The 18,967-nt window shown below is 39.9% G+C and overlaps 1 protein-coding gene across 2 annotated transcripts in view; it reads left to right on the top strand.

The window, feature by feature from the left end:
• Nucleotides 1-305: 305 nt before the first annotated feature.
• The window catches only part of LOC106955267 (transducin-like enhancer protein 2), a 38,344-nt gene continuing 19,682 nt past the window's right edge, over nucleotides 306-18,967 (top strand). The window contains exon 1 of one of the 2 annotated variants that reach the window (XM_015045358.1): nucleotides 306-354. In XM_015045358.1, coding sequence (XP_014900844.1) covers nucleotides 346-354 — 9 coding nt within the window. In that variant the 5' untranslated portion in view covers nucleotides 306-345. Of the gene's footprint in view, nucleotides 355-7,166; nucleotides 8,070-18,967 lie in introns of those variants that run through there. The other variant, XM_015045357.1, reaches the window with a different exon arrangement.

Below are 18,967 nucleotides of genomic sequence, written 5' to 3'. Positions count from 1 at the left end.
TGTTTCCGTGCAGTCTAAATTGAGACGTGTAAGTGTTCGGTTTGATTTTCTCTCACTTTTATTGCATGTTGTGGATATTGTTAGAAAGCGCAGCACGCGTGTTGTTAGCTACCTAACAGATTAGGAAGAAAGTTTTTCTGTTTTGGAAACCTTTCTTGGTGTAACAGCAAATAAAAACATCTGCTGTTGGTTATGTTTCTTTCTTCTATTTCTTTATTTTGACCAAATATTTGTGTTTCAACCACAGTCTTGTATAATAGTTCTCTGTAGTTGTGATGCAGTAAGTAATCTTGAACGCTCTTACTCTTTTCAGATGCAGTCTTATATGAACCTCAACGCTCCGACATGCCACTGGTGAGTCTAATGGTTAGTTAGTTGACAAACTTTAGCATAATGTACTTTTACTTCTGGGCCAGCTGTATTTTTGCTGTATTTCCATTATATACTGAATATTACTGAAATGCTGAATTAGGCAGGTTTTATAAAAATGTTTATAGACATTTATTAAAACTTCCACCATGTTGCCATATGAGACACATATAACGCATTTTCCGCACTATAAAGGCGCACAGCATTATAAGGCGCATGGCCAAGTCCAGTCCTCGAGAGCTGCCATCCTGCAAGTTTCAGATGCATCCCTGCTTCAACACACCTGAATCAAATGACTGGCTCGTTATCAGGCCTCTGTAGAGCTGATCCCGGTCTGTTGGAGTAAGGATACTTCTAAAACTTGCAGGATGGTGGCTCTCGAGGACTGGACTTGGCCACCTCCACTAAGGTGAATGTCAACAAAACAGTCCGACTCCGGTCGGCGAGGAGAGCCTTCTGCGACTGGGCCGGGCATGGCCCAACGATGGTCACCCTTCTCTGTTCGCGCACAACATGTTCGTGGAGAATGTGGTACTAAATGACCTGCAGACGACCTGATTCTAGTTGGTCGGTAGGTAGATGTCAGTCAAACTTTATTAACAAACCAGCGTTCTGACAACTATCCCAGCATGCACCGCGTGCTTCTTCTTCTACGGGTGAGAATGAAGTCGGCGGCTGCTTACCGTAGTTGCTAGACCTGTTGTGGCTCAATATTGGTCCATATATAAGGCACACCAATTATAAGGCGCACTGTCGGCTTTTGAAGAAATTTAAGGTTTTTAGGTGCGCCTTATAATCCGGAAAATACGGTAATCTTGAAAAATCAAGCTCCTCTGCCTTCTCCCTTACTGCCATCGCTCCCAGTCAGAAACAACCAATCAGAGCCAGGTGGAAGGTCTTAGCCCTGTCAATCACCCTGGCGTACACGCTGCTCATACCTTTCCCTTTGCTCTATGCTACGCTACAGCTTATAGCCTATAGGGGAGCCTGGTGTGAAGGTTCTGGCTAGTTACCACGTCCACTGACAATGATGGATAATACGTTTTTCCTGTAACAGTATTTTGTTTCTTTGTCTTTAGTACAGCTGCAACAGACATCTTGAGTTTGTGCGTTGCTTACACAGAGTGTAGATGAGTGAGATTGACAGCGCTAAGGCCTTTCTCCTGGCTCTGACTGGCTGTTTAGGAGCGGTGTATGTAGATGTCAGTAGGACCATCACAGGGCGCGATTGAAGCTGTCACGAACCCGTGACAGCTTCAATAAATATGTAAAAATAATATATTTTTATTAAAGTTAATTGTAGCTTTATTGTAGATAACAGGGAATTATAAATTTAAGGTGTTTTCAGAGTTGAGAATCCAATAAGTGAAGTAACTGTGGGACATTTTGTTTTGCTGTTTTACTCTCTCAGTGTAACAACGTTGGGTAAAAATACCAGATCCACACTGAAATTTAGAAGAATGAGTGAAGAAAAAAAACAACAACCATTATCCCTACTATAAATAACATAATATGGAATTATATGTGTGATAATGTAATCTATGACATTTTCTTATTATTCAAATTTTGATTCACAGACATAATTCAATTCAGCTCAATTTTATTTGAGCTCAGAACAAATGTCACTTTACAAGACAAATAGATACATTTTCTATTCTGAAATAACTAGTCAGTTCAGTTCAGTCTTGTAGACAGAGTCAATTACATGCATTGCACTTCAACCATAGCTATAAATGATGCAATCAAATTCAGTTTATTATTCCCGGTGGAAGAAAGTTTTGATTCAGTTGCATCAAGTCTATGACTTAGCAACGAGGAGGATTTGCATTATACAGTAAAAACATGATCACTTTTCAGCTTTTAAGAGCTTTTTCCCATTTGTTGTCGTTTTGCTTTTTGAGTAAAATATCAAGCAGATACCAGCTGGCTAATTAGTCAGAAAGAGCCTCTGAAGAGACATATCACATGAAGCTTAAAATTACCTTAAAATGTTTTTTCATGTGTGTTTGTCTCCTGTTGTCTATTATTTTCTGAAGATTTTGGATATAGTCCTGTGTCCATTGATTGCTTTTCTGAACTCCGTTTGGGTCAGGCAACTTTGATCAAACCAGAAAAACCTCCTGCTGGTAGATATTGGTCTTTGGAGTCACCTTGTCCTTACAGCGAACTAGGATATTATCAAGAATGACCTTAGATTGTCTTTCTGCAAAGTTGTTATAAAAGATCCTCAATTGGCAATTGATGCCTGGTCAAAGTTAGCTACTATAGCATATCACTATTCATACATGAAATTATGCTTCTTATTTTTTTTTCTTTGCTCAGTATGTCTGGCAGTGTTACCTTCCACCTTGTTCCTGCTTGTGTGTTCATATTATCAACCACAGCTCAATGATCCAATCCACGTTGCCATGGATTCATGTTAAAGAGCGGTGCAGCATTGTTGGTGATTTTCAGGAAATCTAAATCCTGGCTTTGAACCTGCGTCTTATCACAACTGTGCTGATGGATCGGTCTGAGTTTGTTTGCCTGCCCATCTGCCTCTCTGAAACCCGGTGTAAAGAGTCGGGGGAATAATTACCTGCATAATCCATTCTAGACAATTAGATAATACTGATTAGCGCAAAGAGCTACATGGGGAACGGTTGTGGTGTTTGTGGTTTTTGGAGCATCATTGAACGGCTGTCTATTTTAAATATGTTAGACACACTCAAAGGGAAGACAAAGGAGAAAGTATAAAGAAAGGATGGCTGTCATTCATCATCGGGGAGGTAGAAATTTCCTCACTACGTTTAGTGGCAATCTGCCAAGTGGTTTGTAACGTTTTCACTGTTGCCTCCCAGCAAGACGTCTCTTGGTTTGAATGCTGGCTGGATTGTGTCTTTCTTTTTGAAGTTCAATCTTCTGAGTCTTTTCAATGTCTGACCTCCAGCAATGCAGGAACTATAAAAGAGGATGCTTGTTTTGTGTGAGATTAATTAGGATGGAAGGGTATTTACACATGTTGATTTTGGAGAGAGGGTTGCTGTTTGCTGGGTAAGATTTTCACCTTGGCTGCTTTTTCATTCTGTTTAATTTCCAGTGCAAACTTGTTACTGCATTTTGGAACACAATTTTATTTTATTTTTTTAGTTATTCTTGCACAGAAAATATACAACATATGTCATAAATCTGATTCTAATGATTCAAAGTTTAGATTCGGTTAAATTACTGAAAATGCTACCACACAATTGCTTTTAATTGGTTCTTCGATGCTTGTTTGACTAAATGTTGTCAGCCGGTCCAATTTATCATAAAATCAAGCACCTACTTCAAAACTACTTCTTGCTTACTTCAAAATAAGACATAGTGTAAAGCTTACAATATTCTAGACGGGGATAGTAGTTTATTTTGATTTGAAATATTTTGGTAAGTTGATGTCAGGGTACAATTATCATTAAAGCAAAATTATGTTTCACTGTTTCTGACAGTTAGCGACTCAGTAACTTTGTTCAAATGCTCCAAATTGGTTTTCAAGGGGAGCAACTACTGCTGCATCATCTGACTTGTAAACAGCAAGAGGAGATGCCTATAGCGATCAGAAGGGACTCCTTGGTCAGCAGTGTGTCACCTAGCCTGTGATGAATGAGGGTGGAGGTGTTTGCTCTTGGTTGCTTACAGAGTCGAATGTGTGGGTGTTTTTGTTTCTTGGCATTCAAATTGAATAGCCAGGCATAAAGTTTTGTTGTAAAATGGTAGTAGGAACAGAAAATCTTTATCGGCTGGTAATCTTCTCCCCTCATACAGCAGAAAACAAATGTTAAGATACACAAGTTTGATTTGTCACAACAAAGTGACGTTTAGAGTCAGAGGGTTCCTTTTTCAAAACTGAGCAGCTTTGGGAAGTGGATTCTTGAGATTCTTGAGACCACGATCTGTGTTGCTAGTTTCAACCTGTGAGCTTCCTGCTGAATCTGTAATAAGCTGTTGTGCCTTTAGTGTCCCGTAATAACAGCTTCAAATGGATTTTAGGTGTGTTGATGGTTGATGATGGCATACGCAAAGCAGACTTGCTAATTCAAGGGTTACAGTTTGCTTTGTACATGCTGGATCCCAAATTCACTGTTCATTTGCTTCACTGCTGATTGACCCCTTAATGCCTGAGTTTATTTTGTTTTGACTGTTGAGCAGATGCTGGATTATGTAGAATATTTTAATTTAAATAACGCTCATACAATAGGTTTACAATCAATGTAGGTGTGATTGTAAATGAATGACATTTGGACAAAATTGAACATATTGTCCAGTGAGGAGTGGATTCTTTTATTGATGCTGATGTTTCTCAATAAAGCCTTCACATACATCACCACAGTATTTTAGATAGTTTATTTCTGTAAAAGCAGAGACAAATGTCATTCACACTTTGACCACTAGAGAGCAGCAAAGTATTTCCATTATAATCCCTGGCATGTGTTGTATATCCATGAACAGAGTTTTTCGCTACATTAAGTCTGGAAGCAATTTTGTGACAATTGCCCAAAAGAAGTTAAATGAAACTAGAGTTAATCTAAATTCTGGTTTGTTAAAAAGGTGAGAAAATACCTTTTGCCACACAGAACATGGCCAAGAGACATTATTGATGTCAGCAGTTTAAAACATTTCTCTGAATACCTTCCCAATATTTTCTATTCATCATAGCCTTCTTTGTTAGATTTGTTTCGATTTCCAAATACTTTTCTTGTTTTAAAAGAGTTTTCTTTCTGAAAGTTAGATTTCTAATTATTTCAAACCTGTATACAGATATGGTATGGGATCCAATTTCTTCAAAAAGATAAAGTAATAGTTGTTTTCAGAACATGTCCTCAAAATACCCAAAGCCCCCCAAAAAACACCCACCAACAAGCTGCTTTTAAAGTTTGATTTTGAATATCAAAGCAACGTATTTCAATAATTACCCTCTTACTCAAAATATATGCAGAACAAAAACACTTTTACACACATAAGCCTAATATCAGAAACAACAGAGCGAACTTGACAGTGACTTTCAGGGCGGATTTGGATCAAAAAGACATTAGGCTCTCCCAAAATGAACTGTTGTGTTGGGTATAATAGGATGTCTGTATGTGTCCCTAATTGAGGCTTTGGACCTGTCCTTTGCCTCACCCTCTAGTTATCAAATGCAGTTTCTGTCTTACTGGAAATCCTCCACGGATGCCAGGACCGACTGCGCCTGAGTCTACGGTGTCGGATTAATGGCTGTCTGATCAAGTTCAAAGGCAGAGCTGCCCTGGATAAACTAATTATAAGCAGTGCCAAAAGATGTCTGGGACAGCCCGGTGTTGTGTACGAGGAAAGTCTTTAAATATCAGGTCTTAGTAGGTTCAGGTCCATTCTGGGAGCTCCTGTAAATAACATTTGCTTCAGATCCAGCACTCAGAAGCAGGCAGGCAGACATTTTTATCCTGCTGTGGCGGAGATATTTCTGGAGTGTTACAGCAGTAATCCTTGAGATACTCGACCTACTGATTCTGATTACATCCCTGGCAGTAAACAGGCATTCCTCCATTGCAGCACTTACAGTGATGACAAATATCCGCTCACAATGCTTGGACCTAAAAGTCATATCTCTGTCCACATTTTTTTATAGCATTTCTTTGTTAAAGTGTCTGTTGGTGGCACATTCCCCTGATAGATGTTAAAATTAGTTTGACAGCTTCTATTTTTTAAAAATAAAAATAAAAAAACAGCTTGAAAAGGTTTGAAAAGAATTTTTCAAGGATTAAATGCCAGCTGTACTAAAAACAGATAAAACTGGAAATTATTGTTGTTTGAGTTGTTTCTGTCAGTTTGAGGCTTGGGCAAGTCTTTGGTTGGTAAGCAATATTATCTTTTCCCACTTCCGCTGGTATGAATACTGGTGCCCTCATCTTCTCTGTTTCTATTGATACAGGGCGGAAGCCAGAAGAAATAAATTACATAACTCTGATTACCTGCATGTCAATCCTGAAGAAAATAATCCCCATCATGATGCTGCCTCTGTTTCCTTGTAGGGTTGGTATTTTGAGGAGCTATTTTTCTGCCACATACGTAGTTTTGACCACAAGCCAGAAAAATTAATTTTACTCTAAATGATGATTGGATGATTGCTGTGTCTCCTGCATGATTTATTGTACAGGTGGATCACAAGTCACAAGTCCAGACCTCAGCTTTTACATATTCTTATTCATGAACAAAACACTAAAAGCCGTTTTTTTTTTTTTTCTAAAACTTGTCAGTTGGGTGACCGCCTTTGTTGGTTTGCTTCCTAAAATCCCAGTTAAAGTACATTGAAGTTTGTGGTTCTGATGACTGAATGTGAAAAAGTTAAAAAAATCTGTGTAATCCAATGGAGATCAGATTTGAGAGATCATTTCACCAGCAGTCTTTGGTGCAACCTGAATGGGTTTTGGCTGGATTACTGTGCAATTAAGCATGACTGGATTACAGTCCGATCATCTCACACAAATGTTCTTGCAAGGTGTGAACTGACTAATAAACTTATCACTCTGCCTGACTGTTATGTCTACGTGTGTGTGTGTGTGTGTGTGCGCTTCCTTAGCTGTCATGAATTTGCATATGCACGTCTGAGCATTTGTGTGTTTGTATCTCGATCCATATCTGTTTGAGCCCGAGTCTTTGTGCTTGACTGATTGCTTTGTGTATCTGACCACAATTGAAAATGAATCCATCTCTCGCCTCCTCTCTCTCTCCATCCTCTCTCTCTCTCTGTGTGTGTGTGTGTGTGTGACTGTGTGTCTCTATCTACTCGGTTCCACCTTAAGAGAAGCTTTAGCAGCCTGTCCTGTTTGTGTTGAAGCCAACAGGCACAATATATTACAGTCTAGGGCTTGCTGCTGAAAAGCCCGCTGGATCCTCCACTGACCTGCTGTTCTTTCCTGCTTTCCTCTTGCGTTTTTTTTTTTCCACATTTAGATTAAAAACAAAGCTCTCACTCTCTCCTCCCTACCCCAAACCTCCTCCTCCTCCTCTTTCTTCCTCTCCTTATTTCTGCTGCAGCAGTCAAGGCTTTAGTGTGTCAGAGAGACAGGGTGAAGAGGAGGAAAAATAAGAGAAGGGGACTATTTGGTTCAGCTGAGTGTTTATGTTTGTGTGTTTTGCCATTGGACTGCTGGGTGAAAGGGCGCAAGGACAAGCCACAAGAAGAGTGGGAAGAGGAGGAGGAGAAGTGTAAGAGAGGAGCTTGCATGGACTGAATTCTCTCTCTCATGTCAGTACGTGTGGACCTGGACTGATCACAAGCTGAGAAAAAAAAGGGGGACAGACACTGTAAGGCAGACGAGGAGGAGAGAAAGAGGAGGAGAAACTGACTTGGGTTTCACTAGGGAAAGGCAAAGGAGGAAGAAGGAGGCAAAGTCTGGTGCTCCGTTTTATCATGACCCTGTTGGATGAACGAGCCGACGGAGCGAGGGTTCTTCCGCTGAGTGTCAGTGGGAATTTGCGTTAGAAGATAAGGACAGAGAGCAACAAGGACGAGAGAACCCAGCGAAGGAGCAGGGACAGTTCTCACCGAGTGTTTGAGAGTCTGGGTTTGTGTGTGACTGTGTGTGGGTCGGTGTAACCAGGTGGAGGGCAGAGGACTGGAGGGCCAGGGGAGTAACCTGGCCATCAAACGGACTGGAAGCCTCTCCTCTCCTGGGATCATGTACCCTCAGGGCAGGCATCCGGTAAGTTCACCCTCATGTCTCTATTTCCTGTCTGCTCCACTTTTTGTGAGTGTCTTTCTCAGCTCCAATCCGTCTGTGGCTTTTAATTTGTCACATTCGCTTTTATCACCATTGCCCCTCTTGGATTTTCGTGCTTCCACACTAAAATCACCTCAAACCTCTCTACTTAAAAACTTCCTTGCTGGGTTTTCCTCCTGCTTTTGGATTATTGACCTCACCATGTCTGCATCTCACAGTCTTTCTGTTTGTTTCAGCCTGACTCACTTGTGTAGTTAAATTGACTGCACTGTAACATGAGGAGAGAGACATCGGGTGTTTGGGCTGAGAGTTTTCCCGATATGCGCACACACTCTCTCTCGCACACGCACACACCCCCACACACTCATGACACCTCCCTCTCTGTCAGCCACAGCCAGGTCTCTCTGGGATCTTGTCGTTGATTGGCTGCATAGGTGGTATACAACTAAACCTGCTCTTCTCGGGTTGCGTGTTTTTATCCATGTGCTAATTATTGTTTATTCATCTCTGCGTATGTTTCAGCCTGGAAGTGTGTGTTTGTGAAGATGCGTGTCACAGCACATCTGGCTGCAGTAACGTATCTGTGCATGTGTGTAGGACCCGTCCAGCAGTGTTTCATCAGTTGATTTCCATTGTCTTTTGAGTTGCAAAACATTTCTGATCTGCAGTCAGCCTAATAGCAATGTGTGCAACACCACAATTGGTTATTTGGTAGGCCATTACATTTCCAGTGACATGCATGAATGCTCTACGAGTCAACGTTATGTTTGTTCCATTGGATGGACTTTCACTGCCCTTGACGCACAAACCCTGATATATATAGTTTTTAGTGGCCAAATGGGTTAATCTCATGGAAAATAGTGAGGATAGGTTGAGAACGAGGGGAAACATTTATTAAATTGAGGGCAGTTTTATTTCATTTGAAGTGATATCATTATCCCAATAGTGCTCTTGCATATTTTCCTATAATTGTACAGACCTATATACCTTTAGATGATTTTGAATATGCAGGACTTGCAAAAGTGCTGTTTCCTCTTGAACTTCTGGCAGATAGTGGAATGTAAATGATTTATGGTTTAAAATTTTTTCACTGATAAAATTCAGAGAAATTTTGCACACAGTTGTATTCAGCTCTACGGGTCAGCACTTTATAGGACCACCTTTCTCTGCAATTAAAACCAAAAATCTCTTGGGTTGTGTCTGTACTTCACATCTACAGGCTGGAATTGCTCAAAATCAAACCCAGTTAGATTGGCAGGGCAAATCTGAATATCATTTTTCATGTCTAGCCACATATTCTGTTGAGTTTAGGTATAAACTTGAACTGAGCTGCTCTAATGCTTGACTATGATTTGATCTGAACCATTCCACTGCAGCTCTGGCTGCAAGTTTAGGATTATGATCTTGCTGGAAGGTGATCCTCCACCTCTTTCTTGGATCTTTTGCAGCCTCCATTAGGAAAAGAGCGTTACTGCACCATTATGAGGCTTCTCTTGTGTTTTACTATAGAGACCTGCTGCGTTCCTGATGCAGTTTGTTGCATTGGACTCTATTTATTGGTGTCAGAGGAAGGGGGCAGCACATTTTCAGGACACTGCATACATACTTCAACAGCGATACATCTGTAAAGCCCGTTCCCTTCTTCATCTTGGCCCTCAAACAACAAAAAGACCTTAATGATATGGAATAATATAGGTTAGAAAGTCAAAAAGTCACAGAAGATGAGTTACAGCTTAGACTGAGTGTAGCGTAGGCCAGTTGTTTTACAGAGGCCTTGATCTTGCTGCTATAATCAGATTTGGTTGTCAGTCTCTTTGTATCTGCTACAAATGGGTCACTGGCCACTTTGCCTCACAGCCAGCCAGCCAAACAGCAAACCAATAAGCCAGCCAGCCAGCTATCACATAGAATTATGAATGACATTTTCACAAGAGGACGGCATGAGGAATCAATTATATGTACAGAGAGAATGCTAATAAGCCAGCTGCTGGAAAAGTTGCAGGGAAACTAGGAGAGGTGGAAAACAAAGCAAGAAAGCAAAATGTGTAAGAGCCAAGAAAAGAGTAAAAAAAAAAATAATAAAAGATGGAAAGAATTCCTTCAAAAAGCACTGCTGGAGGTGGAAAGTGAAATGAAAATGAATGAAGAAAGGTGTGTGAACATTCCTCTGTTCTCCCCTTTAGAGAGCTTCCTGCTGAGATGCTCTGTGTTTGTGATAAAGTTCAGTCTCAGACTGAGCCAACTCCAACAGATCGATAGACCCCCATCTCTCCCTTTCTGTCCCTACTTTGTATTTCTTCATTGGGTTTTTTCTCCCAACTTTTTCTGCAGTTGTCTTTTTTTTATTGTGTTTCCATGAAATATAACCTGCAGATAGATGTAAAGAAGCAGAGAACATATTTGTGTTAGTTCATTTTTTCATACAAATTGCTATGCGCAAGTATAAATGCAGTAAATTATCAATTTAAGTCACTTTAAAATTATGGTACTGATGTTTCTCTTGCCTTCTAATTTTCTGAGCTCTCTGTTATTTCTTTCTGTCTCTTTCCAATTATGGTCATAGACAATTAGATGGTTACATGCAAACAGTGAACTTGACCTCCCAGGATCCCATTAACAAGCACATTTTATAACTCTTTGTGTTTTTACAGTTTGCCTTTAAAGGTGTTTTTCATTCCTTAAGTCAACCAAAAACCAACAGAGCCATTCCATAACTCACTAAAATTATTTAAATCCTCGCACTACCACTGTGTTCACGCATTGACACGTTAGAGGTCACACTTTCAACACTTATAACGTTAAAACATAAAGTCTGAGAAACAAAAATTTTGTGTAACATTGGCAACAAGCTTTATAAAATATCAGCTTCATATTTAAACTCTTTCAGTTGCTCTGCTAGTATTGTGCATCTATATAAGATTTATGTGAATGTAGCACTTAATGGTCTTTATCAGATTAGGAGACTTTCTGGTTTGTTAAACAAGTTTGCATTATGGAGTAAACAACTTCCATAAAATAACATAATTCTTGAACAAATCTAAGCTCTCATGTTGAAAATATTAGATTATTTCCACTTGTCAACAGCCTATGGTTCTTTATAATTACTATTAGCTTGTGACTTTGCTGAATAACGTATCATGGTTAAATAAATTAATTATTTAGAGCCAACAATTCAATGGTTAGTGATTTAATCACACCTGGATGCTATGTTTGAGCAGGTGGATGCCCAGGTTTAATTGTGTTTTCTACAAGACCTAAACAGAGTTTAAAATGTATTATGTCAATAAAAACAAAACAAAACAAAGGCTTCTTAATTTTCAGAAAAAAAAATAAAAATAAATAAATATATATATATATATATATATATATATATATATATATATATATATTTGAGCTCCTTGTCATTGTTCTTTTCATCTTGTAAGCTGAATGCATCTTTACAAGCCTCAGGCTGTGACGAAACTATTAAAACGTAAAGCTTATGCTGAGATGTGTTTGCATGATTAGTTCTATATGCACTGAGTCCAGATCATCACATGTCGTCAGCGGAGGAGGCAAGAGGCACAGTATATTCGGTTAAAACCTTTCTGACTCTTTCTGACTGCTTTGATACAGTATTCGGTTTGCTATCGTATTTCAAGTGTGATGCGTTCACACTCTGCATGCCAGGAATATGTTTGACCAGTCGGATGGTCTGTAGCTGCCCTTGATAAACAACATATGTACATTCATAGTGGCTGAGATTGTAAAGCTCATACATATGGAGGGGAAGTTTTAATGATGAAAGAGTCAGGAAAATTCAAGTTGGCCTTAATTGTTATTGTCATGGCGATATTCAACATTGCAACTGTTTTTTCAAAGCTTATGCAGCCTTGTAAGATGTCGTGATACATTGCGAAACTTCTGTTTTCTTTATCTATCTTAAATATAAGTATAACTGAACTGACAAGCCAGTTACACTCTGCCAAAATCTGAAACTGATCTGGTTCTGGTAGGTCCAAATAATGTTTTCAGGACGTCGCCACCAGTGTGCATTCAGAACTGCAGACGTTGCTCAGAATCAGTGACTTGAGCATCCAGAGGTCGACTTTTATTTAAAAGAGAAGCTAGTCCGTCTTCACTCTCTGGTGGCATAGAGTTAAAACTGAGAGCTGGGTTGTGAGGAGCGTGGAGCTGTAATTGGTTCCCCTGGATTTTTTGTGGAGAGCGTTATCAGAACAGTGTGTGTGTGCGTGTTTGAAGGAGGATTTGTGTGAGGTGTGTTCTTGTTTAATTTTTCTGTGATTTTTCTTTTATGTCTCTGCCCCCTTAGTGCTTTGTGAGCATATAAATATTTGAATTAGCTTAGATGTGGGTAAATATTAATTGCAAAGTTCACTTGGGTTTTATGTGTGCACATTCTCTGTGAAGTGTAAAGTGCTGCAGTCGGTGTGTTACTATGCAGCTCTCATTATGTTATCATAATCGTGCAGCATCTTTCATTACTGGAAATGCTGCTTTAAAAAAGTCTTTAATAAAATGATTTATCTTTGTGTGAATGGCTGAAAACAGGAATAGAAAACGACATTTGATGGACTTTGCTGTGGATGAAACAGTAGTGGCAACTTACTTGCACACAGTATTAGACTCTCTAATTGTTCTAAAAGGATTTTTAAGGCTCTTAGTTTTTTTTTGGACCTGCATCTGTTGCATGACTATCTCTTGTTGCAGGTCCTTATTATTGTGCAAACTTTTTCAGTACGCACATATATTTCTTTAGAGTAGCGTGTGTGTGCATGCAGCCGTTAAAGTTTGTGTGCCTGTAATCGAGAGTGCAAGGTGAATGGAAATCAGCAGTGATTTGTGTGGGTATGTGCTCTGTGTGCCAACAACAACAATAAATAATGTCCTGCTTTGACCTCAACTGTTGGTGCGGACGTACAAGCCTGGGTTGTCTGCCACGCCCTGCGTGTGTGTCGATGAGTGCGTTGTGGATGAATTCAGTTCTCACCCACAGCCCTGTTGACGATGTGTGTTTATGAATCAATAAATGATTAACACCTTTAAAAGTAAGGAGCTATGCTGTTGAATGAAAGGTTTCTTCCAGTTTTCAATATCTTCACCTTCCTAAAACGATGACCTAATTAATTTTATTTTTTTGCCAAAAGTTATTATTTTTTTTTTTTTTCTAAAATAACTTTTGGAAAGAAAATCTTTTTGAACTAGACTTTATTTGACATGTCTAAGACATTTGGTTGTAGGTCTGCAGGCTTTTATCTGCTCAGAAAAGTTTGTCATGTGAAGATTAAATTCAGAACTTTATTTTGTCTTGAAGTGCCTTTCAGTTTTAGTGTTTTCACATTTTTCCTTACTACACGTTTAATGTTTGTTATTGGGATGTTATGTCAGTAAATGGTTTTCATATTCTTCTCCAAATAACACTGTGGGAATTGAAACTGAAACATTTTACTCTTCTTCTTCTTCTGTGTAAAAAAAGAGATTACATGTAGATCACACATCAACAACAACTTTCAGGTCTTGCTGCAGACTGTCAATTGGATTTTGTTCTGCTGTGTTGTCTTTTGATACATAGTGTTAATTGCATAAGACACTCTGCCTCAAAGATCAATTTAGGTCTTATCTGAGAGCACCTTCTTCCACAATTTTTCTCCATGTCCTACATGACCTGAAGCAAAGGCAAAGCAGTTCTTTCTTTTGACAATGGCTTTCTTCTTGCCTCTTGTTCATAAATGCTTTTATGAAGCACTGCAGTGAAAGGAAGTGAAACACCGACTCCCCCTTGCATAACAAATGATGAGCATGGTAATTGCTTATGGTTTGCACCAGAAAATAGAAAAATAAAATGTTTGCCTTCCCGAACATACTTTGATTTTCACTTTTGATTTCTTTTGATCTAAAGAAAGCTAAATAATTTGATATAAAGAGGAAAAAAAAAAAAGTCAAAGAAGATCACCGTGTATGGGTTGAATTTTACAAAAAGGTTGGAAAACATTTTGTACTGTAGCAAAGCATCATAAGCAGATATGAAAGCTTGGTTGTTGCAGAAATAGTATTTAATTCTTACTGAGTTAATTAAGTTACATTTTAACCACAAAAGTGTTGCGTTTCCGAGACGAGTCAATTAAAAGTTCCTTTTTTCCACACATACCATACTTGTCTCCTTCTTTCTAAAGCTGTGTCAAGCAGTTTCTTTTTCCACCAACATTTAAGGTCGTAATGAAAGCCATGTGCGGTAAATAGCACAGCGCCTTGCTGTCACCTCCCAGAGATGACATTCTCCCCTCCTTTCCGTTGTCCTTGTCTTGTTTACATTTAATTTCACGGTGCATTTCAAAGGCAGCCCTTTTAGAGAGGCAAAAAGCCAAGGAACAACAATGCAGCCGCTGTGAGAGAGCCCACAGAACGGGCCAGAAGTCACACAAACAACCAAGAAGTTCTGATCAGATATCGGTGGCTGCTTGGTGTAAGCCCTCTCTCTGATTAAAAACAGGCCTTTTTTTTTTAATCCTCAAATCCTGTTTGCTGTCGTCCTTTCTTTGTCGTGAAAAGAAATGATCAGAGCAGGGCTTGGATGCAGTCCAGACTCTCTTTCCCTAATATGTTCGCCGCCTTGTGCCCTGAGCTGCAGTGTAACTGGCCTTCTGACTGACTGGTAACTAACTAGGTAACTTGTAGATTGGCTACATTAACCAACAGCTGCCTTGCTGGACTTTTGGATTACTGGGTTGTTGTTAGCATGTTGGATGACTGAGTGTTGGCGTGTATTTGCCCTTTGAAAGCGAGAGTCATAAACTATAGGGTATGCTTTCTTAAATTGTGACACCCCCCCCCCCACACACACACACCCCTTTTTTCTTTTTTCTTATCCAGCCCGTTGGATAGTTTTGAAATTGTAGGGAAAAGCGTGCTCACACTATTTTGTCTTCAAAAAAATGTTGGCTGATAACTTGGAGTCCCATTCGCCTCTTCTGCCTTTCTTCTGTCTGTCAGAGTCTAAATCAATGAGCTGTTGCTTATGTTCGTTGCTGCACACATCAGCAGACACGCACGTACACACGCACGCACACACTTAGAGACATGTGCTCAAGGGGTACTGACACTCTTCTTCCTCACTTGGCATTTTTTCATGTCTTTTTTTTTCCCCCCCCTAAATATTTCACCATGCAATTATTATTTCTTTTTTTCCCCCCCCCCTAAATATTTCACCATGCAATTATTATTTAATACACAGAATCCAAATGTGTCTTGGCTTGTTTCAGAGCGATACAAGGAGAGGAAAGAGAGTAAGAGGAAGAAGTGTGAAAGGAAAAGAAAACAAGGTAGAGCTGCAACAGAGAGGGCATGAGAAAGGGGGGGAAACAAAAATTTGTGGGTGTTTTTGCTTGAGTGAATACATCCCTGCTCAGACATGTCATCTTATACCGTGTGAATGCTGATGTGTTGGTAGAAAGCGTGCCAGGGGCTAACCAGATTGACAGAGATGACAAACCAACAGATAGAATCGTGTCTTTTCCAATAACTCCCAGATGTGCATCTGTTTCACAGTTGCAGCCTCGTTTCTGTAGCCACCGTCAGTCGTGGAAAAACTGTCTGCAGCTAAAGGAGAAGTACTTCCATTTAAATGCAAGACACAAGTATAGATAGGAACAAAAGCCTGAAGCATGACTGGAGATAATTGAGGCAATCAGCAAAGACTGCTGCCACACTGGACTGAAGCGGAGTAATCTGTTTTTTAAATTTAATTTTTTTTTTTCACTGTTTTTTTATTTTATTTTTTATTATTATTTACTTTTGGTGATCACCAAGTCTTTGAGGTCAGAAGACTTTCATGCCATCACCCTAATCTTTAGCTTCTTTCACAGTTTATCCTTGCAGATTCAAACCAGACCTCCGGTTGGAGCACTCCTCAACAATAATATAATGCCAGAAAGAAGAAATTTTCTGGTAAAATCAAAAGAATACCATAGAGCTGTGAATAATTTTGTCCTCAGCGGTATATGTTGCAGACTTTGCTAAGCGAAGGACAAATCAAATACTTTAGACCTGCATTCATGAGTAACCTGTCATTGTATTCCTCCTCCACATCTAGAACTACGTACTGAATGTCTATTATCCAACTATTTATTCGTTTACCCATTATCAAACAGCGCTGCTCTCATTACGTTATGACACCTGTTGAATGGGGCTCGACAGTATGCATTCACTTGAACTTGGAAATCTGACATTTACCGATTTTCTCAAATTTTATGACACATCTTGATAAAAATCCTTGGTGATGTCAAAGAAGAATGGTTCAAGAAGATGGAACAATAGCAGTAGTTCAATTAACTAAACATTAAAATCAAAGACAGATTTTTTTTGTGTGTCTGGATGAAATTAATTCAATTAACCAAACATTAAAATCAAAGATTACTAAATATCATCACAGAAACAAAACACGTCAAACCTTGAAACAGCTGGAGAGGAGGACTCCAGAACAACAACAAAAAAAAACTCAGGGTATAATTCACACAAGGTTAACAGAGGTGGGTTAAAATATGGAGTAAACAAGATGCTCCATCCTGCTGTGTTCAGGCTGGTGGTGGTAGTGTGATGGTGTGAGGCTTATTTTCATGGCTCACATTTGTCCTCCTAGTGCTAATTCACCATTGTTTACATTCAACGTCTGAAACACTTGGCAGAAGAGTGATCTTTCTTGGACCTTTGTGACATCTTTACTGCTGCCTTGACTGATTCTGACAAAACCGGAGAGATGAAACACAATCCAACAGCAGATGTTTGTTATGATGCACAGATGGCATTACTTACATCAATCTTAGTAAACACTGCACATCTTCATAACTATGCACACGTAGTTCATGTATCTTATGGATTGGTTTTGAATACATGAGAAGGTGCCCTTGATTATTTAAAATGGGCTAATTTAATACCAACTCTGGATACAAGTCTTTTATCCTGGGAGATGGAGCTCAGAGTGAATGGGAAATGCATTTCTTTCTGCCCGAGAACTCTCCAAGTTTTCTTTTTTCTTTTTTACGGGATTTTTCATTTCCTTTTTGCACTCCCACTGCCTTTTTGCCTCGGGGTCAATAAAACTCATTCAGAAAGGTACAACTTGCAAATTGAAAGTGATACATTTTTGAGGGGTTTTTTTTTTTATGTGTGTCCAGCGGATGAAAGGAATTAAAATCTTTCTCGTCGGAGCACCATGCAATCTGCCGTGTTGACACCAATGGTTGAAAATCACAAATCTCTTGTATAATCATGATCTGTGACTATGGGCTTTGTTATACGACTTAGTGCTGCTGATGTAACCCGCCAGCAGCGCTCTGTTCGTGTGCATTCGCGTGGTTGCTGTTGGTAAGTGCGTGGCGGCAGATGGTGGGAGCGGTGTTACCACAGGCCGATGGACAGTGCACAGGGTGAGCAGGCTGTGTTGACTACAGCAAAGACACTCTCTGTCTGTTTCTCTCCCTCTCTCTCCATCCCCTCGCCCTCTTCCTTCTGTGTCAGCTGAATGAATGGCTGGCTATCTTTCTCAGTCAGCAGCCACACTACTCTTTCATCATCTTTCTTTCTGCTTGTGCATTCATTCCTCTGAAAGAATGTCAGACTGGTCCATCACTCCCTACATCCATCCATCCATCTGTCAGATGGGTATCCATCTCTTCTCTGACTTTTCCTCCCTTTCAATCCGTCCGTGTACCCCCACCCCTCTGAGGTTTTCCATGTGCTTAAAGTGTGAATGTGCATGTGCAGTGGTGCATGTTTGTTTGTTGATGTGTTTTTCAATGTTCTTATGGCCGTGTGTGTGTGTTTATGTGTGCTAGATCAGTATCTATCCCCTCGTCCCTCCCTCCACCCCTTCTTGCTTGAATGGATGTGTGTGGTGTGAATCAAGGTCAGTGGGGATCTAGCAGACGCTAACCCTCCACCCCGCCCCATCCCAGCCCACCCCTCCTTCCCATACACACATAGACAGAGGGTTTGTGTGTGTATGGTGTCCATCCAACCATCTAGATGTCCCTGCTTTGCCTGCCTCAGCTCAGTTTAGCCCAGGCTCAGCTCGGCTCTGCGGATTAATTACTAGGGAACCCATGGCGTCTCTGACCTCCGCCATCGGACTAATTGAAATCTAATTGAATTGTGCTTGTCTCAACTAATGAAACCCCACCACTGAAAGCGCCAGTCTTTTAGCCTTAGCTGCGAACCGATAACCACCCAGCCGGGGTGTACTGACGGCATTGTCCCGCTCAGCTAAAGTAAGAAATCATGTTGGAAGTTAACTATATTTGGGTTTATCAGTAAATGAAACCTCACTAACTGGGCTCAATTTCTTCAGTTCTGTTAGCTAGGTGGATATATTTGTAATCTGAGGGAAATTAAGTGGTGTTGTGATGCTATGAGTTTTACCAGATACTTTCCTATCATAATGTTGAATTATCAGAAAACTTTTTCATTGTCTTATGTGGAATCATGGTAACTCTGGGGGTACCAGATGACTCTGCTGACTTAAAGCTACTGTATAAAAAATGTTTTTTTCATATTTTTTAAAACTGTCACCATGTCCTGACATTATATTATGAGACCGATAATCTGTGAAGAAAGTGAACTCCTCTGCCTCCTCCCTGTGGTTCTACTGCCATCTGCAGAAATACACTACTAACTCAGAAACAGCCAATCAGAGCCAGGAGGAGGATATTAGCGCTGTCAATCATTCTCACGTCCCCAGGGCTGTCTGATACGCTACAGATAGTTACCCACACCAGAGCCTGCTATAAATGCACAGACGAGTTAGCTTAGCCATCGACGATGGCGGATAAACAATCTCTCTTTAACTGTAAATTGATTCTCCACCATTAACATATTGAGCAGTGTAT

This window comes from Poecilia latipinna, unplaced genomic scaffold (assembly GCF_001443285.1).
Source record: "Poecilia latipinna isolate Pla-1442-1.1 unplaced genomic scaffold, P_latipinna-1.0 Scaffold723, whole genome shotgun sequence".
Lineage (NCBI taxonomy): Eukaryota > Metazoa > Chordata > Actinopteri > Cyprinodontiformes > Poeciliidae > Poecilia > Poecilia latipinna.
Note: the sequence above shows the minus strand (reverse complement) of the source record. Positions and strands in the feature narration are given on the sequence as shown.